The sequence below is a fragment of the Oncorhynchus gorbuscha genome, linkage group LG14, assembly GCF_021184085.1.
Source record: "Oncorhynchus gorbuscha isolate QuinsamMale2020 ecotype Even-year linkage group LG14, OgorEven_v1.0, whole genome shotgun sequence".
NCBI lineage: Eukaryota > Metazoa > Chordata > Actinopteri > Salmoniformes > Salmonidae > Oncorhynchus > Oncorhynchus gorbuscha.
The window spans coordinates 74,727,648-74,750,700 of record NC_060186.1 but is presented as its reverse complement, the minus strand read 5'-3'; the positions used below and the strand labels follow the sequence as shown (position 1 = coordinate 74,750,700).

The 23,053-nt window shown below is 43.0% G+C and overlaps 1 protein-coding gene across 2 annotated transcripts in view; it reads left to right on the top strand.

Annotated features, from left to right (window-relative positions):
- The window catches only part of LOC123995398 (poly(A) polymerase type 3-like), a 33,505-nt gene extending 13,894 nt beyond the window's left edge, over positions 1-19,611 (top strand). The window contains exons 10-20 of one of the 2 annotated variants that reach the window (XM_046298975.1): positions 677-749; positions 4,539-4,659; positions 6,460-6,544; positions 13,904-13,957; positions 14,154-14,273; positions 15,057-15,166; positions 15,393-15,514; positions 15,694-15,969; positions 16,133-16,628; positions 16,967-17,038; positions 17,599-19,611. In XM_046298975.1, coding sequence (XP_046154931.1) covers positions 677-749; positions 4,539-4,659; positions 6,460-6,544; positions 13,904-13,957; positions 14,154-14,273; positions 15,057-15,166; positions 15,393-15,514; positions 15,694-15,969; positions 16,133-16,507 — 1,336 coding nt within the window. In that variant the 3' untranslated portion in view covers positions 16,508-16,628; positions 16,967-17,038; positions 17,599-19,611. Of the gene's footprint in view, positions 1-676; positions 750-4,538; positions 4,660-6,459; positions 6,545-13,903; positions 13,958-14,153; positions 14,274-15,056; positions 15,167-15,392; positions 15,515-15,693; positions 15,970-16,132; positions 16,665-16,966; positions 17,039-17,598 lie in introns of both variants that reach the window. The other variant, XM_046298976.1, reaches the window with a different exon arrangement.
- The last annotated feature ends 3,442 nt before the right edge of the window (positions 19,612-23,053 follow it).

Below are 23,053 nucleotides of genomic sequence, written 5' to 3'. Positions count from 1 at the left end.
TATTATGGTCAGGGATTGTTCTGCCATTCTAGTCCTTAGGGGACTGCCTAAATGTATTTTTGGGTCGACTAAAACCACAGGTTATCTTTTCTACATTCTATATATTTAAAATAAAATATCATGTAGTCTTACAGAACTAACAATCACCAAAATAAAACCAAGACAGTCGGAGAATTGAAAATTCCAAAAACAATTAATTTAGCTGTGTTCATTTTGTTATGTTTGAGCAAAAGAACACAGCATTATCCATGGCAAAACGCACAGAATTGCAGGAAACATCTTTTAAAACTGCAACATTTTCACTTGGCTCCATGGCAAAATGTGTAGAATTGCAGAAAATTAGCTTTAAAAAATTTAAAAATACTACTTTGCTCTATAGAGATATTTATAGAATTGGGGCAATTGGCTTAAGAATGCAATATCTCTACAGTGCCAAGATGGAGGCCTCTAAAATGTAGCTGTGCCGACAGTCCTTGTTGCCATGCCCCTCTGCCCTTTTTGATCCAGAGAATCCCTGATTGTCATCACATTTTCTCAGTCCTTGGTGCTTTTGGCAGCCTTAATTACTCCTGTATTTCTTAGGAACATAGCGAAACAAGATGGCTAGTGCAAAGGATTGGCTGACTGATGCTATACTTGGTCTGTATCATCACACTGAACTTGTGTTGTGTTGCAGGGAATGGCCCAACCCTGTTCTCCTGAAGCAGCCAGAGGACTGCAACCTGAACCTGCCAGTCTGGGACCCCAGGGTAATGTTGGTCATGCTGATACAAGTCCTTTCCTGAGCAACACTAATAGATCAAGGACTGTCATAAACTTAACTGCCTAGAGCATTTTACTAGCTGAGATGCCAACTAAAGTGAGTTTAATTTTTTAAATAAATATAAATATTTGTATTTATGTATTTTTTTTAAAGCGGTTATAAACACCCGTTCCTCCAAGACACAGACACATCCCACTTGTATCAACCATTTAAAGTCTAGGGCCAGGGTTTTACCTGTGATCTCAACCCCCGAGTCAGTTACTCATTTCATCTGTTCCACTACAAACAATTTGATTCAACTGCATTTGAGGCTTAGTATATCATACAACTGACTGAATTGAAATTAAATTGACTCCAACCCTGCTAGAAGCCCTATATTCCCATGTAAGATATGACTGAATTGAAATTAAATTGACTCCAACCCTGCTAGAAGCCCTATATTCCCATGTAAGATATGACTGAATTGAAATTAAATTGACTCTAACCCTGCTAGAAGCCCTATATTCCCATGTAAGATATGACTGAATTGAAATTAAATTGACTCCAACCCTGCTAGAAGCCCTATATTCCCATGTAAGATATGACTGAATTGAAATGCTAAATTGACTCCCATGTAAGATATGACTGAATTGAAATTAAATTGACTCCAACCCTGCTAGAAGCCCTATATTCCCATGTAAGATATGACTGAATTGAAATTAAATTGACTCCAACCCTGCTAGAAGCCCTATATTCCCATGTAAGATATGACTGAATTGAAATGAAATTGACTCTAACCCTGCTAGAAGCCCTATATTCCCATGTAAGATATGACTGAATTGAAATTAAATTGACTCTAACCCTGCTAGAAGCCCTATATTCCCATGTAAGATATGACTGAATTGAAATTAAATTGACTCCAACCCTGCTAGAAGCCCTATATTCCCATGTAAGATATGACTGAATTGAAATTAAATTGACTCCAACCCTGCTAGAAGCCCTATATTCCCATGTAAGATATGACTGAATTGAAATTAAATTGACTCCAACCCTGCTAGAAGCCCTATATTCCCATGTAAGATATGACTGAATTGAAATTAAATTGACTCTAACCCTGCTAGAAGCCCTATATTCCCATGTAAGATATGACTGAATTGAAATGAAATTGACTCTAACCCTGCTAGAAGCCCTATATTCCCATGTAAGATATGACTGAATTGAAATTAAATTGACTCCAACCCTGCTAGAAGCCCTATATTCCCATGTAAGATATGACTGAATTGAAATTAAATTGACTCCAACCCTGCTAGAAGCCCTATATTCCCATGTAAGATATGACTGAATTGAAATTAAATTGACTCTAACCCTGCTAGAAGCCCTATATTCCCATGTAAGATATGACTGAATTGAAATGAAATTGACTCCAACCCTATATTCCCATGCTAGAAATTGCCCCCTATATTCCCATGTAAGATATGACTGAATTGAAATTAAATTGACTCCAACCCTGCTAGAAGCCCTATATTCCCTCCAACCCTGTAAGATATGACTGAATTGAAATTAAATTGACTCTAACCCTGCTAGAAGCCCTATATTCCCATGTAAGATATGACTGAATTGAAATTAAATTGACTCCAACCCTGCTAGAAGCCCTATATTCCCATGTAAGATATGACTGAATTGAAATTAAATTGACTCCAACCCTGCTAGAAGCCCTATATTCCCATGTAAGATATGACTGAATTGAAATTAAATTGACTCCAACCCTGCTAGAAGCCCTATATTCCCATGTAAGATATGACTGAATTGAAATTAAATTGACTCCAACCCTTGACTAGAAGCCCTATATTCCCATGTAAGATATGACTGAATTGAAATGAAATTGACTCCAACCCTGCTAGAAGCCCTATATTCCCATGTAAGATATGACTGAATTGAAATTAAATTGACTCAACCCTGCTAGAAGCCCTATATTCCCATGTAAGATATGACTGAATTGAAATTAAATTGACTCCAACCCTGCTAGAAGATATGACTGAATTGAAATTAAATATTCCCATGTATTCCCATGTAGATATGACTGAATTGAAATTAAATTGACTCCAACCCTGCTAGAAGCCCTATATTCCCATGTAAGATATGACTGAATTGAAATTAAATTGACTCCAACCCTGCTAGAAGCCCTATATTCCCATGTAAGATATGACTGAATTGAAATATGAAATTGACTCCAACCCTGCTAGAAGCCCTATATTCCCATGTAAGATATGACTGAATTGAAATTAAATTGACTCCAACCCTGCTAGAAGCCCTATATTCCCATGTAAGATATGACTGAATTGAAATTAAATTGACTCCAACCCTGCTAGAAGCCCTATATTCCCATGTAAGATATGACTGAATTGAAATAAATTGACTGAATTGAAAATTAAATTGACTCCAACCCTGCTAGAAGCCCTATATTCCCATGTAAGATATGACTGAATTGAAATTAAATTGACTCCAACCCTGCTAGAAGCCCTATATTCCCATGTAAGATATGACTGAATTGAAATTAAATTGACTCTAACCCTGCTAGAAGCCCTATATTCCCATGTAAGATATGACTGAATTGAAATTAAATTGACTCCAACCCTGCTAGAAGCCCTATATTCCCATGTAAGATATGACTGAATTGAAATGAAATTGACTCCAACCCTGCTAGAAGCCCTATATTCCCATGTAAGATATGACTGAATTGAAATTAAATTGACTCCAACCCTGCTAGAAGCCCTATATTCCCATGTAAGATATGACTGAATTGAAATTAAATTGACTCCAACCCTGCTAGAAGCCCTATATTCCCATGTAAGATATGACTGAATTGAAATTAAATTGACTCCAACCCTGCTAGAAGCCCTATATTCCCATGTAAGATATGACTGAATTGAAATTAAATTAGACTCTAACCCTGACTCCCATGTAAGATATGACTGAATTGAAATTAAATTGACTCCAACCCTGCTAGAAGCCCTATATTCCCATGTAAGATATGACTGAATTGAAATTAAATTGACTCCAACCCTGCTAGAAGCCCTATATTCCCATGTAAGATATGACTGAATTGAAATGAAATTGACTCCAACCCTGCTAGAAGCCCTATATTCCCATGTAAGATATGACTGAATTGAAATGAAATTGACTCTAACCCTGCTAGAAGCCCTATATTCCCATGTAAGATATGACTGAATTGAAATTAAATTGACTCCAACCCTGCTAGAAGCCCTATATTCCCATGTAAGATATGACTGAATTGAAATGAAATTGACTCTAACCCTGCTAGAAGCCCTATATTCCCATGTAAGATATGACTGAATTGAAATTAAATTGACTCCAACCCTGCTAGAAGCCCTATATTCCCATGTAAGATATGACTGAATTGAAATTAAATTGACTCTAACCCTGCTAGAAGCCCTATATTCCCATGTAAGATAAATTGACTCCAACCCTGCTGATATTCCCATTCCCATGTATATTCCCATGAAGATATGACTGAATTGAAATTAAATTGACTCTAACCCTGCTAGAAGCCCTATATTCCCATGTAAGATATTCCTGAATTGAACTGAATTGATAAGAAATTGAAATTGACTATATTCCCAGAATTGAAATTGAAATTGACTCTAACCCTGCTAGAAGCCCTATATTCCCATGTAAGATATGACTGAATTGAAATTAAATTGACTCCAACCCTGCTAGAGGCCCTATATTCCCATGTAGGATATAACTCTGAGAATGTGTCACTGTGTTGTTCCAGGTGACCCCCAGTGACCGGTACCACCTGATGCCCATCATCACACCAGCCTACCCCCAGCAGAACTCCACCTACAACGTCTCCGTCTCCACACGGGCTGTCATGGTGGACGAGTTCAAACAGGGTCGGTTGGCCGTCTCGATTTCTAACTTTTATACACAAACTGTTGCATCCACAGGCCCCTCTGTGCTCTTTTTATACAAAACTCCTCATATCAGTGTCCTAACGTCAGAGACTTGAGTGAGAGACTTACTCAAACATTCACATAAATGATACATTGATGCCAAAGGGAAGTTTTGCATATCAAGTCAATTCCATCTAGTCTGGCCTTTTTTAGTTATTTTTGACGGGGTTCCTTTCTATTTATTTTTTATTTTACCATTATTTAACTAGGCAAGTCGGTTAATAATAATAATAATATATGCCATTTAGCAGACACTTTTATCCAAAGCGACTTACAGTCATGTGTGCATACATTCTACGTATGGGTGGTCCCGGGGATCGAACCCACTACCCTGGCGTTACAAGCGCCATGCTCTACCAACTGAGCTACAGAAGGACCACGCTTAAGAACACATTTTTATTTTCAATGACAGTCTAGGAACGGTGGGTTAACTGCCTTGTTCAGGGGCAGAATGACAGATTTTTACCTTGTCAGCTCGTGGATTCACTCTTGCAACCTTACGGTTAACTAGTCCAACGCTCTAACCACCTGATTACATTGCACTCCACAAGGAGCCTGCCTGTTACACGAATGCAGTAAGCCAAAGGTAAGTTGCTAGCTAGCATTAAACTTATCTTATAAAAAACAATCAATCAATCATAATCACTAGTTAACATCGCATGGTTGATGATAATACTAGTTTATCTAGCGTGTCAAGCGTTGCATATAATCGATGCGGTGCGTATTCCTGAAAAAGGACTGTCGTTGCTCCAATGTGTACCTAACCATAAACATCAATGCCTTTCTTAAAATCAATACACAGAAGTATATATTTTTAAACCTGCATATTTAGCTAAAAGAAATCCAGGTTAGCAGGCAATATTAACCAGGTGAAATTGTGTCACTTGCCCTGACACTTGCATGCAGAGTCAGGGCAACAGTTTGGGCTGCCTAATTTGCCAGAATTTTACGTAATTATGACATAACATTGAAGGTTGTGCAATGTAACAGGAATATTTAGACTTATGGATGCCACCCGTTAGATAAAACACGGAACGGTTCCGTATTTCACTGAAAGAATAAACGTCTTGTTTTCGAAATGATAGTTTCCGGATTTGACCATATTAATGACCTAAGGCTCATATTTCTGTGTGTTATTATGTTCTAATTAAGTCTATGATTTGATAGAGCAGTCTGACTGAGCGATGGTAGTTTTCCTTTGGTTCTCGTTGGTTACCAAGGTTTCCTTCCTCCTTCTCCCTGTTGGTAAACAAGGTTTCCTTCCTCCTTCTCCCTGTTGGTAAACAAGGTTTCCTTCCTCCTTCTCCCTGTTGGTAAACAAGGTTTCCTTCCTCCTCCCTGTTGGTAAACAAGGTTTCCTTCCTGCTTCTCCCTGTTGGTAAACAAGGTTTCCTTCCTGCTTCTCCCTGTTGGTAAACAAGGTTTCCTTCCTGTTGTTGTAAACAAGGTTTCCTTCCTCCTTCTCCCTGTTGGTAAACAAGGTTTCCTTCCTCCTTCTCCCTGTTGGTAAACAAGGTTGTTGGTAAACAAGGTTTCCTTCCTCCTCCCTGTTGGTAAACTTCTTTCCCTGTTGGTTGGTAAACAAGGTTTCCTTCCTGCTTCTCCCTGTTGGTAAACAAGGTTTCCTTCCTGCTTCTCCCTGTTGGTAAACAAGGTTTCCTTCCTCCTTCTCCCTGTTGGTAAACAAGGTTTCCTTCCTCCTTCTCCCTGTTGGTAAACAAGGTTTCCTTCTTTCCACAGGTCTGTCCATCACAGATGAAATTTTGCAGAATAAAGCAGAGTGGTCCAAACTATTTGAAGCACCAAACTTCTTTCAGAAATACAAGTATGTATTAAGCAGCTTATCCTGTGGGACACACATGGTGAGACAAACCAACTATTTCAATAAAGGTTTCTATTTTCTAAATATGCCAACGTACTTTTCAGTAAATGTGAAGCTCTCCTTTTCGTCTTTTTATATTCAATTGTATATGTAATCCACTCCTTCAGTTTGACTTACTTGTAATTATTAAATATACACTTCAGGCTTTCATACAAGACTCAAAATAATATTTCTTCTTACCTAAGCATCCTCTTTGATTCACAAAACAATTATCATAAACACAAATACTATGTTAACGTTGTGCAGGGCCTGAAGCCCAGTGTCTCAGTAATATTTAGTATAGACTGTGCCTCTAATGTAAGCACAACTCAATATTTGATGTTTGTATATTTTACTAAAAGGTAGGTACTTCAGTTGTACAGTTACCTATATTAAACCATCTCCTGGTTTTCCTTGTCTTGTTATATTGTCCTATCAAATCCCAAATAAAATGCTTTAGTTCACAATTTGCACAATGTATTTCTTGTTAGTCTTGATTTTGTAGACATGTTTTTTTTAAAATTTTTTTTATCATGATAAATCTGTAAATTGTTGCAGTAGCATTAGCCAGTAGTAGCATTAGCCAGTAGCATTAGCCAGTAGCATTAGCCAGTAGCATTAGCCAGTAGCATTAGCCAGTAGCATTAGCCAGTAGTAGCATTAGCCAGTAGCCGTGTGAAGAACACCAAAAAATGAAAGTGTCATTTTTTAAATTCTATACATGAATCCAGATCACTAACTCACATCCTGGATTCCATTGTCACTTAGCAGTTCTGCTCAAATCTGTGTATAGAGAAATGTGTTGAAATCTGTGTGTAGAGAAATGTATTTACATTTATTTTTATTTTTACATTTCAGCTTTATTTAACTAGGCAAGTGTCAGTTAAGAACACTTTCTACATAGCTAGATAGGTTTTAGATATAGATACGTTTTTAATTGGTTTATCAGTGGTATGCAAGAGCATGATGAGAGGACAGTGGCCACAGTTCTGTTACCCAAGAAGCACTGTCATTGGAAGGGAGGCATTGCTCCTTTTGCTGCCCAATCAACATGTAGACCTATTTTCACAATGCAGAGCATTTTGCTGCCCAATCAACGTGTAAACCTATTTTCACAATGCAGAGCGTTTTGCTGCCCAATCAACGTGTAGACCTATTTTCACAATGCAGAGCCTTTTTGCTGTCCAATCAACGTGTAGACCTATTTTCACAATGCAGAGCCTTTTTGCTGTCCAATCAACGTGTAGACCTATTTTCACAATGCAGAGTGTTTTGCTGTCCAATCAACGTGTAGACATATTTTCACAATGCAGAGCCTTAAGAATGCAATATCTCTACAGTGCCAAGATGGAGGCCTCTAAAATGTAGCAACTCCTCCTCTGGGTTGTTGACAGCACCCTGCCTTAAATACAACTCCTCCTCTGGGTTGTTGACAGCACACCCTACCTTAAATACAACTCCTCTGGGTTGTTGACAGCACACCCTACCTTAAATACAACTCCTCCTCTGGGTTGTTGACAGCACACCCTACCTTAAATACAACTCCTCCTCTGGGTTGTTGACAGCACACCCTACCTTAAATACAACTCCTGGGTTGTTGACAGCACACCCTACCTTAAATACAACTCCTGGGTTGTTGACAGCACACCCTGCCTTAAATACAACTCCTCCTGGGTTGTTAACAGCACACCCTACCTTAAATACAACTCCTGGGTTGTTGACAGCACACCCTACCTTAAATACAACTCCTCCTCTGGGTTGTTGACAGCACACCCTACCTTAAATACAACTCCTGGGTTGTTGACAGCACACCCTACCTTAAATACAACTCCTCCTCTGGGTTGTTGACAGCACACCCTACCTTAAATACAACTCCTCCCCTGGGTTGTTGACAGCACACCCTACCTTAAATACAACTCCTCCCTGGGTTGTTGACAGCACACCCTACCTTAAATACAACTCCTCCTCTGGGTTGTTGACAGCACACCCTACCTTAAATACAACTCCTGGGTTGTTGACAGCACACCCTACCTTAAATACAACTCCTCCTCTGGGTTGTTGACAGCACACCCTACCTTAAATACAACTCCTGGGTTGTTGACAGCACACCCTACCTTAAATACAACTCCTCCCAACTCCTGGGTTGTTGACAGCACACCCTACCTTAAATACAACTCCTCCAGCACACCCTACCTTAAATACAACTCCTGGGTTGTTGACAGCACACCCTACCTTAAATACAACTCCTCCCTGGGTTGTTGACAGCACCTTACCCTACCTTAAATACAACTCCTCCCCTGGGTTGTTGACAGCACACCCTACCTTAAATAACAACTGCTAGAAGCCCTATATTCTCCTCCCATGGGTTGTTGACAGCACACCCTACCTTAAATACAACTCCTCCCCTGGGTTGTTGACAGCACACCCTACCTTAAATACAACTCCTGGGTTGTTGACAGCACAACTACCTTAAATTCCTCTGGGTTGTTGACAGCACACCCTACCTTAAATACAACTCCTCCTCTGGGTTGTTGACAGCACACCCTACCTTAAATACAACTCCTGGGTTGTTGACAGCACACCCTACCTTAAATACAACTCCTCCCCTGGGTTGTTGACAGCACACCCTACCTTAAATACAACTCCTCCCCTGGGTTGTTGACAGCACACCCTACCTTAAATACAACTCCTCCCCTGGGTTGTTGACAGCACACCCTGCCTTAAATACAACTCCTCCTCCCATGGGTTGTTGACAGCACACCCTGCCTTAAATACAACTCCTCCCCTGGGTTGTTGACAGCACCCTGCCTTAAACAGAACTCCTATTCCTCTGGGTTGTTGACAGCACCCTGCCTTAAATACAACTCCAGGGTTGTTGACAGCACACCCTGCCTTAAATACAACTCCAGGGTTGTTGACAGCACACCCTACCTTAAATACAACTCCAGGGTTGTTGACAGCACACCCTGCCTTAAACACAACTCCTATTCCTCTGGGTTGTTGACAGCACACCCTGCCTTAAATACAACTCCTATTCCTCTGGGTTGTTGACAGCACACCCTGCCTTAAATACAACTCCTGGGTTGTTGACAGCACACCCTACCTTAAATACAACTCCAGGGTTGTTGACAGCACACCCTGCCTTAAACACAACTCCTATTCCTCTGGGTTGTTGACAGCACACCCTGCCTTAAATACAACTCCTATTCCTCTGGGTTGTTGACAGCACACCCTGCCTTAAATACAACTCCTATTCCTCTGGGTTGTTGACAGCACACCCTGCCTTAAATACAACTCCTATTCCTCTGGGTTGTTGACAGCACACCCTACCTTAAATACAACTCCAGGAGTTGTTGACAGCACACCCTACCTTAAATACAACTCCTATTCCTCTGGGTTGTTGACAGCACACCCTGCCTTAAACACAACTCCTATTCCTCTGGGTTGTTGACAGCACACCCTGCCTTAAACACAACTCCTATTCCTCTGGGTTGTTGACAGCACACCCTGCCTTAAATACAACTCCTATTCCTCTGGGTTGTTGACAGCACACCCTGCCTTAAATACAACTCCTATTCCTCTGGGTTGTTGACAGCACACCCTACCTTAAATACAACTCCAGGGTTGTTGACAGCACACCCTACCTTAAACACAACTCCATTCCTCTGGGTTGTTGACAGCACACCCTGCCTTAAACACAACTCTTATTCCTCTGGGTTGTTGACAGCACACCCTGCCTTAAACACAACTCTTATTCCTCTGGGTTGTTGACAGCACACCCTGCCTTAAACACAACTCCTATTCCTCTGGGTTGTTGACAGCACACCCTGCCTTAAACACAACTCCTATTCCTCTGGGTTGCTGGCTGAGAAAAGGAGACAATACAACAGGACATTCTGGATGGCCTTTTATAGCACTGGAGAGCCTGAACAAATGGATGATCATTTTAAGTGAATAAATACATCAAGCCTGTGGATTGGACAGGAGCATTAGAGGAGTAATTCTACTTTGATTGTCATCCAGGTTAGACTCTTACACATCAGGCTTGATTAATAGATTTCAGAATCGGACCATCCTGCTGGCTTGGGTGGCGTCCTGCTGATTTACTGCAACTGGTTTCTCTGTACTGTTGTTTAAATAAATCTGTCATTTTATCCCGGGCTCAGACCTTTTTTTATTTTCAATGTGGCCTGAAAATGAAAAACTATCCTTCCCGTTATCATCTACTTGTCATTTTAAAACCATTATAATATTGTAACCGCATGGGAAATAATCAGAGTACAAGCTCCTGTGATTGGACGAACAGTGAGGTGGTTTTGAACAAGATGCAAGGAAGAGCTGTTCCACACAGAGCATAGAGAACTTTATGGTGCTACCGTGGTAACTGCATAGAGAACTTTATGGTGCTACCGTGGTAACTGCATAGAGAACTTTATGGTGCTACCGTGGTAACTGTAGAGAACTTTATGGTGCTACCGTGGTAACTGCATAGAGAGAACTTTATGGTGCTACCGTGGTAACTGCGTAGAGAGAACTTTATGGTGCTACCGTGGTAACTGCATAGAGAGAACTTTATGGTGCTACCGTGGTAACTGCGTAGAGAGAACTTTATGGTGCTAACGTGGTAACTGTAGAGAAATTTATGGTGCTACCGTGGTAACTGCATAGAGAACTTTATGGTGCTACCGTGGTAACTGTAGAGAACTTTATGGTGCTACCGTGGTAACTGCATAGAGAGAACTTTATGGTGCTACCGTGGTAACTGCATAGAGAGAACTTTATGGTGCTACCGTGGTAACTGCATAGAGAGAACTTTATGGTGCTACCGTGGTAACTGCAGAGAGAACTTTATGGTGCTACCGTGATAACTGCATAGAGAGAACTTTATGGTGCTACCGCGGTAACTGCATAGAGAGAACTTTATGGTGCTACCGTGGTAACTGCATAGAGAGAACTTTATGGTGCTACCGTGGTAACTGCATAGAGAGAACTTTATGGTGCTACCGTGGTAACTGCGTAGAGAGAACCTTATGGGGCTACCGGTGCTAGAGAGAACTTTATGGTGCTACCGTAACTGCGTAGAGAGAACTTTATGGTGCTACCGTGGTAACTGCGTAGAGAGAACTTTATGGTGCTACCGTGGTAACTGCATAGAGAGAACTTTATGGTGCTACCGTGGTAACTGCATAGAGAGAACTTTATGGTGCTACCGTGGTAACTGCGTAGAGAACTTTATGGTGCTACCGTGGTAACTGCATAGAGAACTTTATGGTGCTACCGAACTGTAGAGAACTTTATGGTGCTACCGTGGTAACTGCATAGAGAGAACTTTATGGTGCTACCGTGGTAACTGCATAGAGAGAACTTTATGGTGCTACCGTGGTAACTGCGTAGAGAGAACTTTATGGTGAACGTGGTAACTGTAGAGAAATTTATGGTGCTACCGTGGTAACTGCATAGAGAACTTTATGGTGCTACCGTGGTAACTGTAGAGAACTTTATGGTGCTACCGAACTGCATAGAGAGAACTTTATGGTGCTACCGTGGTAACTGCATAGAGAGAACTTTATGGTGCTACCGTGGTAACTGTAGAGAACTTTATGGTGCTACCGTGGTAACTGCAGTAGAGAACTTTATGGTGCTACCGTGATAACTGCATAGAGAGAACTTTATGGTGCTACCGCGGTAACTGCATAGAGAGACTTTATGGTGCTACCGTGGTAACTGCATAGAGAGAACTTTATGGTGCTACCGTGGTAACTGCATAGAGAGAACTTTATGGTGCTACCGTGGTAACTGCATAGAGAACTTTATGGTGCTACCGTGGTAACTGCGTAGAGAGAACCTTATGGGGCTACCGTGGTAACTGCGTAGAGAGAACTTTATGGTGCTACCGTGGTAACTGCGTAGAGAGAACTTTATGGTGCTACCGTGGTAACTGCGTAGAGAGAACTTTATGGTGCTACCGTGGTAACTGCATAGAGAGAACTTTATGGTGCTACCGTGGTAACTGCATAGAGAGAACTTTATGGTGCTACCGTGGTAACTGCATAGAGAGAACTTTATGGTGCTACCGTGATAACTGCATAGAGAGAACTTTATGTGCATAGAGAGAACTTTATGTGCTACCGTGGTAACTGCATAGAGAGAACTTTATGGTGCTACCGTTTATGGTGCTACCGTAACTGCAAGAGAACTTTATGGTGCTACCGTGGTAACTGCATAGAGAGAACTTTATGGTGCTACCGTGGTAACTGCATAGAGAGAACTTTATGGTGCTACCGTGGTAACTGAAGAGAGAACTTTATGGTGCTACCGTGGTAACTGCGAGAGAACTTTATGGAGAGCGTAGAGAGAACCTTATGGGGCTAAACTGCGTAGAGAGAACTTTATGGTGCTACCGTGGTAACTGCGTAGAGAGAACTTTATGGTGCTACCGTGGTAACTGCGTAGAGAGAACTTTATGGTGCTACCGTGGTAACTGCATAGAGAACTTTATGGTGCTACCGTGGTAACTGCGTAGAGAGAACTTTATGGTGCTACCGTGGTAACTGCGTAGAGAAAACCTTATGGGGCTACCGTGGTAACTGCATAGAGAGAACTTTATGGTGCTACCGTGGTAACTGCGTAGAGAGAACCTTATGGGGCTACCGTGGTAACTGCGTAGAGAGAACCTTATGGGGCTACCGTGGTAACTGCGTAGAGAGAACCTTATGGGGCTACCGTGGTAACTGCGTAGAGAGAACCTTATGGGGCTACCGTGGTAACTGCGTAGAGAGAACTTTATGGTGCTACCGTGGTAACTGCGTAGAGAACTTTATGGGGCTACCGTGGTAACGGTAGAGAGATTGTACACAGACAGACTACTAGTTTTGCTCAGTTTTAGTATAATAGTCACTATCAAGATACTTTTTAATATTGTGCAAGATATGTTTTCTAGACCGAATCAGGTTCGTTCTCTGACATGATGAATTGTAGAGTAAATGATTGTGTAAGTTCCATTGGTTTTATCTGACTAGTTTGATGTGCTGTGGAGCAGCTGATACTGTGACGTGTTGCTGTAAGACAGTATCACGTAGACTATTGACGTTTGTGTGTCTATCACTTATTGCCTTAACACACAGTTTGGTATTAGTCCTGTAGTTTGTAGCAGTTTGAGAGAAGTGTGTTTTATTTAAAAATATATATATATTTCCATGACATGCTGTGAGAGCGGTGACGATCTGATCCGGGCCTCTCAGTGCCTCTCTCCTAGCCTGGGTTCGTTGCCTGGCCTCTGTCTTTTAGGGTGTAATGGTATTGTTCTGTCTCTTATGTTCCAAGGCATTATATTGTGTTGCTAGCAAGCGCCCCCACCGAGAAGCAGCACCTGGAATGGTGAGTATTGACAAAAACAAATAAAAACTGGAAAAACCTTGATGAGCATTAGATGATGAGGGGTGGAGACCTGGTGTGTAACATGTATTGCATTTCATCTGTTTCAATGTTGCTCCTAAAGCCAAAAGATGGGTCTTTTATCAGACTACTGTTGGGGAATAGATTGCTAAAAGTACTGTTTTCTCTGTCCCTGCAGGGTTGGTCTAGTTGAGTCTAAGATCAGGATACTTGTGGGAAACCTGGAGAAGAATGAGTTCATAACGTTGGCCCATGTCAACCCCCAGTCATTCCCTGGACCCAAGGAAAGCAGGGAGAAGTGAGTTTGTTATTGAGCTGGGACATTTGATTGATTTCATTTATTTATGCAAACTCTTACTTGACCATGGACACGGTCTCTTTCTTTTATAACTCTATGTGTCTCTGTCTCTCTTTCTGTGTCTCTGTATCCCTGTGTCTCTCTCTCTCTGTGTCTCTCTGTGTCTCTGTATCACCGTGTCTCTCTGTGTCTCTGTATTCCTGTGTCTCTCTGTCTCTGTATCCCTGTGTCTCTCTCTCTGTGTCTCTGTATCCCCGTGTCTCTGTGTCTCTCTGTGTCTCTGTATCCCCGTGTCTCTCTGTCTCTGTATCCCTGTGTGTCTCTCTCTCTCTGTCTCTGTATCCCTGTGTCTCTCTGTCTCTGTATCCCTGTGTCTCTCTGTCTCTGTATCCCTGTGTCTCTCTCTCTCTCTGTCTCTCTATCCCTGTGTCTCTCTCTCTCTGTCTCTCTATCCCTGTGTCTCTCTCTGTCTCTGACTCTCTCTGTCTCTCTCTCTCTCTGTCTCTCTATCCCTGTGTCTCTCTCTCTCTGTCTCTCTATCCCTGTGTCTCTCTCTGTCTCTGACTCTCTCTGACTCTCTCTGTCTCTCTCTCTGTCTCTCTCTGTGTCTCTCTCTCTCTGTCTCTCTATCCCTGTGTCTCTCTCTGTCTCTGACTCTCTCTGACTCTCTCTGTCTCTCTCTCTGTCTCTCTCCCTCTCTCTCTCTCTGACTCTCTCTCTCTGACTCTCTCTCTCTGACTCTCTCTCTCTCTCTGTGTCTCTCTGTGTCTCTGTCTGTCTCAGAGAGGAGGTCAGCACCATGTGGGTGATAGGGGTTATCTTTAAGAAGATGGAGGCATCAGAGAACCTCAACGTTGACCTGACCATTGACATCCAGTCCTTTACTGACACGGGTATGATCACCTCACTCAAACAGTCGATCGCCATGGGAACGCCATGGGAACGCCATGGGAACGCCATGGGAACGCCATGGGAACGCCATGGGATGTAGAATTAGAAACGTTCCAGATTTGGATTATTGTCCTGTTCTGTATTTGTATCTATTATTTGACACAAACTGATGCTAATGTTCTATAACAAGGACCATAATCCTAGTTATTTTCTAAATGTTTCCTGCAGTGTATCGCCAGGCGATCAGCAGTAAGATGTTTGAGGCAGACATGAAGATCCAGGCCATGCATGTGAAGAAGAGACAACTGCATCAGCTACTGCCCAGCCTGGTCATGCCCAAACGCAGGAAGGTACGACAGACTCCCATTTCCTTATCCTCCACCTCTCATCAACCTACGTATGTTATTGACCATTCAGATATGCATCTTCAGCTGGTGTTTTTAACTCTAGAAGTGGAACAGATACTCAGTCTCTAATTTCGCTGACTGACTGCTTCCTGTTACCCGTGTCGTTTTGTTCTGTCCTCCAGCACTCTACAGAGGGGCTTCGTCAGATGAATGACAGTAGTCTGGACCTATCGCTGGACAGTGACAACAGCATGTCAGTGCCCTCCCCCACAGCCTTGTCAGCCGCAGTGCCCACGTCGACCCCAGTGAAGAGTGGCCCGCTAGGTCCCCCTCCCAGTCCCATCGCGGCAGCAGCCAGCCAACCAGAGATCCAAGCTTCCACTATGAGTCCGCCAGCTGTGAAGAGACCTGGTTCCCCAATGCAAGAAGAAAGGAAGAGGTTAAAATCAGACTCTGAGGTATTCTATTCAATATTAATTGCCATTGTGCAGCCAGGAGTTTACAGAATGTACACACCGTGTACAAGATTGATGTTGTTGCAGGTGTTTGTTGCTGCCATTTTGGGACAGTAGACTCCAGTTATTGATCCTGTTTGATAATGTTCTCCTCTGTTTCCTGTAGGAGTCAGCCACTGAGAGACAGACCTCAGGAGACTCCGTCCCCAGCAGCCAGACCACCACTCCTCCCCCCACCATGGGTCCCCTTACGGCCCCCCAAACCCCCTCCCCTCCCGCTACCATGGGTCCCCCAGTGGCCCACAAGACCCCCTCTCCTCCCCCCACCATAGGTCCCCCAGTGGCCCACAAGACCCCCTCTCCTCCCCCCACCATAGGTCCCCCAGTGGCCCACAAGACCCCCTCTCCTCCCCCCACCATAGGTCCCCCAGTGGCCCAAAAGACCCCCTCTCCTCCCCCCCACCATAGGTCGCCCAGTGGCCCACAAGACCCCCTCTCCTCCCCCCACCATAGGTCCCCCAGTGGCCCACAAGACCCCTAACCAGGAGGTGCTGGAGGAGAAGAGCCCTAAGGACCCCTCCATAGTCCCAATGACAAAGACAGAGGATAGTGGTGCAGCTAGCGTTGGAGAGGGAGAGGGGGGCACCTCTGTGGAGGCAGAGGTACACAACAAGCTTATCGTCATGGCCCAATTTCATGTATGGATACCATTTTTATGTCTCTGCGTCTCCTATTGTATTGCAGAAGTTGACTACAGATATTCACATTGATTGAAAAACTTCAAATAAATAGTTTGGATGGTGTTGAAAAACCATCTTGTGGCTTTTTCCAAATACCTTGGTATACGGTATACTGCCCCGGCTTAGTACTTGTGATAAAGTGTTCTGTGGGCCCTGGTGTTGCCAAGTGAATGATAGTTGTGATAAACTTCTGTGGGCCCTGGTGTTGCCAGGTCAATGATAGTTGTGATAAACTGTTCTGTGGGCCCTTTTGTTGCCAGGTGAATGAGGACAGTATATCTGAGGAGATGGCGGCTTCTGAAGGGGAAGTGAAGATGGAGGCAAACATTACGGTATCAGCTCTCCTTTTGTGTCTCTCATCTCTCTCTCTCGCTCAATTCTATTCAAAAGCTTTATTGGCATGGGAGACATGTGTTTACATTGCCAAAGCAAGTGAAATAGACAAAAACAAAAGGAAAATAAACAATTAGAAATTAACAGTAAATATTACACTCACAAAAGAGTATCTCTGTCTCTCTGTCTCTCTCTCTGTCTCTCTCTGTCTGTCTGTCTCTCTGTCTCTGTCTGTCTGTCTGTCTCTCTGTCTCTGTCTGTCTGTCTCTCTGTCTCTCTGTCTCTCTCTGTCTCTCTGTCTGTGTCTCTCTGTCTGTGTCTCTCTGTCTCTGTCTCTCTCTGTCTGTCTGTCTCTCTGTCTGTCTGTCTCTCTCTGTCTCTGTCTCTCTCTCTCTCTCTCTCTCTCTCTCTCTCTCTCTCTCTCTCTCTCTCTCTCTCATGTATATGTGTATATATATATAATTCTAGGTAGGCTACAGGTAATTTTCTCCACTTTGGTCTGTTGATATTGTGAATTTTGCAGCCAAACAACAACTTAATAATCTCTCTCTCTCCTCAGAGAATGGTGAGTACGGATCTGTCTGACGTGCCTCTCTTGCCAGCCAACCCCATTCCAGTGGTGAAGAACTCTATCAAGCTTCGTCTCAGCAGGTAGGAGAGGCCAGACAGACGCACCAATCCAGCCTCCCCGACCCCTGACCGCTACGGTGGATGTTCTAAGACCTACTTGTCCTCTGTCCTATGCCACGGAATGCCCACAGTGCTGCAGACAGACACATAGACAGACAGGGCGGACGCACAGGCGACTAGACAGACAGCGCTCTCTCGACTAGGGACATTGTCAGTTGACATGCAGGGCGTAGTTGCAACTATCTTCACAAGAGGGCGATGTTGCCCTTCTACTGGATTCTCCCAGGCAGCTTCCAACCTCTACCTTACTGGTTAAATTTAAAGTTGTCCCATAGGCACAGATCTGGGATCAGCTTACCTTCCCCTGTGTCTTCACCTTAACCATTTAGGCATCTTCATCCTACTTCTTCCAGAGCTGCTGGAAGGAGTAGAATGTTGCACAAAGATGTCAATATGTCACCGTGACTCGTACGCCAGTTCGAACCTGTTATTTCCGGTCTTCTATAACGGATTAGAGATGACTACAGGTTATGACACCTTGTTCCCTATAGCAGGGTTAATAAACTCTGACCCCTACGAGGAGCCTGCTGCTTTTCTATTCTACCTGGTAACTAATTGCACACGTCTTGGTGTCCCAGGTCTAAATCAATCCCCTTTTTTAGACTGGACCGATGAAAAGTGGAACTGGCTTGGAGGCCCTCTATAGTCCACTACTTATAACCCTGGTCATTATATAAAGGGAATCAGCTGCCGTTTTGTATCAGTCTATAATCCACGGACAGGTAGTCGCTGTCTGTCAGGTAACTGTTGGGATATGAGGTGGCCTTCAGGGTATACAGGTAGTGAAATGAGGGGGGCGCATCATAAAGATGTCCACGCTGTCATCACCTGAAGCTACACGCTTGGAACTACATCAGGTTTGTGTACATGTACAACACAATAACTTTGACCAAAAAAAAAAACCAGAATGTCTCTGAACCGGATGGCGTAGTTTCTCTTGTCTAGGATGCATGTTTATAATCTACAGATGACAAAAAAAGGAGTTAAGAGTTTAGTCATCTTTCTACGTTCACGCTAACGTTCTGATTATCTGTGATTTATGTCCGAGGACTGCTACAGTAAGAAAAGGCAGTAGCAGAGTGCTGTAGGCCGAGTGTAGAGTAGAGAGGCGGTCTGGTGTCTGACTGAAGTGTTCAGATATACATTGTATAGAATCAAAATTATTAGAATGGGCATAGAATCTACATTTGTTCTATGTATACATGCATTGTACAGTAACCATTAGTGTCTGTCTTGTACAATAACATTAAAATGATGAAAAACAATGCTTTTCTTTTGCTTAGAATATAAAGGACTTGATCTTTCGCCTTGGTGAATTTTGTTTATTATTTTTTTGCATAAAATGGTGCGATTTGAATCAAGATAATTATTCTAACATTGCATAGAGGGTTTAGTTCGTAAAAAACAATTGTCTTTGTTGGTTATTCATTTTGGATTTTCTTGTTCACGTCGTAATGGATGTGGACTTTGTGGGAATAGTCAACGGGTTTAAAATGTGTTAGTAGGATTAGCAAACAAAGTAACAGATTTTATTTCATTTTTTAAGTTTAAAAACAGTGTCCTGACTTTTAACATTTTAACTTTCTCAATATTTTCTAGATGTATTAACAAAACGATACTTTTGTTTGGATTTGTTTGTGCTAACCGTGTGGACTTGTATGGTGATGATGAATCTGAAGAACACTGTCAACCTACAGTGTGTTAATCAACATGTACAGATGTTTCTCTTCAATGACTACCATTTAAATGTCATGTCCCCTGTTCTTACAATGCTTCTTTTTTCAGTTGAACGTTGTTTTTTTTCTTAGTCGTATTTGTAAGGATGAGGTATTGTACTGTTTTTTTTTTTTTTTTTACAAATAAAGGTCTGCCTTGTTGAGAAGTTATGCTTGTGTTCTTGTTCAAAGTGAGCCACGACTGCGTGAGGAAAAACTCTGCAAGATGTTCCAACACAGTGGCATAACACCCCAGCAGACTCTTACTCCTGCTGTTTCCCCCATCTCGGGTCCTCGGGAACTGAAGGGGTGCACGTTTCGGTTTCTGCCCTAGCACTACACAGCTGATTCAATTGATCAACTAATCATTAAAGATTGATGGTTTTGAATAAGCTGTGTAGTGTTAGTGCAAAACCAGAACGTGCCCCAGGATCGAGTTGGGGAAGTCCTGGGTTGTTGATTTGTTCTATATGAGACCTATGGTTCAAATGGCCGTGCTTATATTATCAGATGTTTTATCACATTTCTGTTCATTTTAAAATCTTACTTTTTAACTTGATTTACCACATTACAGTGAAATCTAAGAAAAAAATCCTAAATTATTTGTAAATCTGAAGTAAATTTATAAAGTAGGAAATACATTTCCTTTTGCTTCTTTAAGTATCTCAACTCCTAGCAGACGAAGAGACTGGTATACCCAGAGAGCAGTCTCCTAGTAGATGAAGAGACTGGTATACCCAGAGAGCAGTCTCCTAGTAAATGAAGAGACTGGTGTACACAGAGAGCAGTCTCTTAGTAGACAAAGAGACTGGTATACACAGAGAGCAGTCTCTTAGTAGACAAAGAGACTGGTATACCCAGAGAGCAGTCTCCTAGTAGATGAGACTGGTATACCCAGAGTAGTCTCCTAGTAGACGAAGAGACTGGTATACCCAGGGAGCAGTCTCCTAGTAGATGAAGAGGCTGGTATACCCAGAGAGTCTCCTAGTCTATACACAGAGAGCAGTCTCCTAGTAGACGAAGAGAGGGTATACCCAGAGAGCAGTCTCCTAGTAGACGAATAGACTCTATACCCAGAGAGTAGTCTCCTAGTAGATGAAGAGTATACACAGAGAGCAGTCTGGTGAAGAGACTACCCAGAGAGCAGTCTCCTAGTAGATGAAGAGACTGGTATAAGAGTAGTCTCCTAGTAGATGAAGAGACTGGTATACCCAGTAGATGAAGCTGTCTCTCTAGTAGATGAAGAGACTGGTATACCCAGGAGCAGTCTCCTAGTAGATGAAGAGACTGGTATAGGAGCAGTCTCCTAGAAATGAAGAGACTGGTATACAGGGTAGAGCAGTCTCCTAGTAGACGAATAGACTGGTATACCCAGAGAGCAGTCTCCTAGTAGACGAAGAGACTGGTATACCCAGGGAGCAGTCTCCTAGTAGACGAATAGACTGGTATACCCAGAGAGCAGTCTCCTAGTAGATGAAGAGAGGGTATACACAGAGAGCAGTCTCCTAGTAGACGAATAGACTGGTATACCCAGAGAGCAGTCTCCTAGTAGATGAAGAGAGGGTATACACAGAGAGCAGTCTCCTAGTAGACGAAGAGGCTGGTATACCCAGAGAGCAGTCTCCTAGTAGACGAAGAGAGGGTATACACAGAGAGCAGTCTCCTAGTAGACGAAGAGAGGGTATACAGAGAGCAGTCTCCTAGTAGACGAATAGACTGGTATACCCAGAGAGTAGTCTCCTAGTAGATGAAGAGAGGGTATACACAGAGAGCAGTCTTCTAGTAGATGAAGAGACTGGTATACCCAGAGAGCAGTCTCCTAGTAGATGAAGAGAGATACCCAGAGAGGTCTCCTAGTAGATGAAGAGACTGGTATACAGAGAGCAGTCTCCTAGTAGATGAAGAGACTGGTATACCCAGAGAGTAGTCACCTAGTAGATGAAGAGACTGGTATACCCAGGAGCAGTCTCCTAGTAGATGAAGAGACTGGTATACCCATGGAGCAGTCTCCTAGTAGATGAAGAGACTGGTATACCCAGGGAGCAGTCTCCTAGTAGATGAAGAGACTGGTATACCCATGGAGCAGTAGTCTCCTAGTAGATGAAGAGACTGGTATACCCAGGAGCAGTCTCCTAATAGATGAAGAGACTGGTAGGGAGCAGTCTCCTAATAGATGAAGAGACTGGTATACCCAGAGAGTAGTCTCTAGTAGATGAAGAGACTGGTGTACCCAGGGAGCAGTCTCCTAATAGATGAAGAGACTGGTATACCCAGAGAGTAGTCACCTAGTAGATGAAGAGACTGGTATACCCAGGAGCAGTCTCCTAGATGAAGAGACTGGTATACCCAGGGAGCAGTCTCCTAGTAGATGAAGAGACTGGTATACCCAGACTCCTAGTAGATGAAGAGACTGGTATACAGAGAGTAGTCTCCTAGTAGATGAAGAGACTGGTATACCCAGAGAGCAGTCTCCTAATAGATAAGATGGTAAGAGAGCAGTCTCCTAGTAGACGAAAGACTGGTATACCCAGAGAGTAGTCTCCTAGTAGATGAAGAGACTGGTGTACCCAGGAGCAGTCTCCTAGTAGATGAAGAGAGGGTATAAGAGACTGGTGGTATACCCAGAGAGCAGTCTCCTAGTAGATGAAGAGACTGGTAGATACCCAGAGAGCAGTCTCCTAGTAGATGAAGAGACTGGTGTACCCAGAGAGCAGTCTCCTAGTAGATGAAGAGACTGTCTCCTAGTAGATGAAGAGACTGGTATACCAGAGAGCAGTCTCCTCCTAGTAGATGAAGAGACTGGTATACACAGAGAGCAGTCTCCTAGAGACGAAGAGAGGGTATACAGTCTCCTAGTAGATGAAGAGACTGGTATACCCAGTAGATGAAGAGACAGAGAGCAGTCTCCTAGTAGATGAAGAGACTGGTATACCCAGAGAGCAGTCTCCTAGTAGATGAAGAGACTGGTATACCCAGAGAGCAGTCTCCTAGTAGATGAAGAGACTGGTAGTCTCCTAGTAGATGAAGAGACTGGTATACCCAGGGAGCAGTCTCCTAGTAGATGAAGAGACTGGTAGATGAAGAGACTGGTATACCCAGGAGCAGTCTCCTAGTAGATGAAGAGACTGGTATACCCAGAGAGTAGTCACCTAGTAGATGAAGAGACTGGTATACCCAGAGAGCAGTCTCCTAGTAGATGAAGAGACTGGTATACCCAGGAGCAGTCTCCTAATAGATGAAGAGACTGGTATACCCAGAGAGTAGTCTCCTAGTCTGGTATACCCAGGAGCAGTCTCCTAGTAGATGAAGAGACTGGTATACCCAGGAGCAGTCTCCTAGATGAAGAGACTGGTATACCCAGAGAGTAGTCTCCTAGATGAAGAGACTGGTATACCCAGTAGTCTCCTAGTAGATGAAGAGACTGGTATACCCAGAGAGCAGTCTCCTAGTAGATGAAGAGACTGGTATACCCAGAGAGCAGTAGACAGTCTCCTAGTAGATGAAGAGACTGGTATACCCAGAGTAGTAGTCTCTAGTAGATGAAGAGACTGGTATACCCAGAGAGCAGTAGTCTCCTAGTAGATGAAGAGACTGGTATACCCAGAGAGT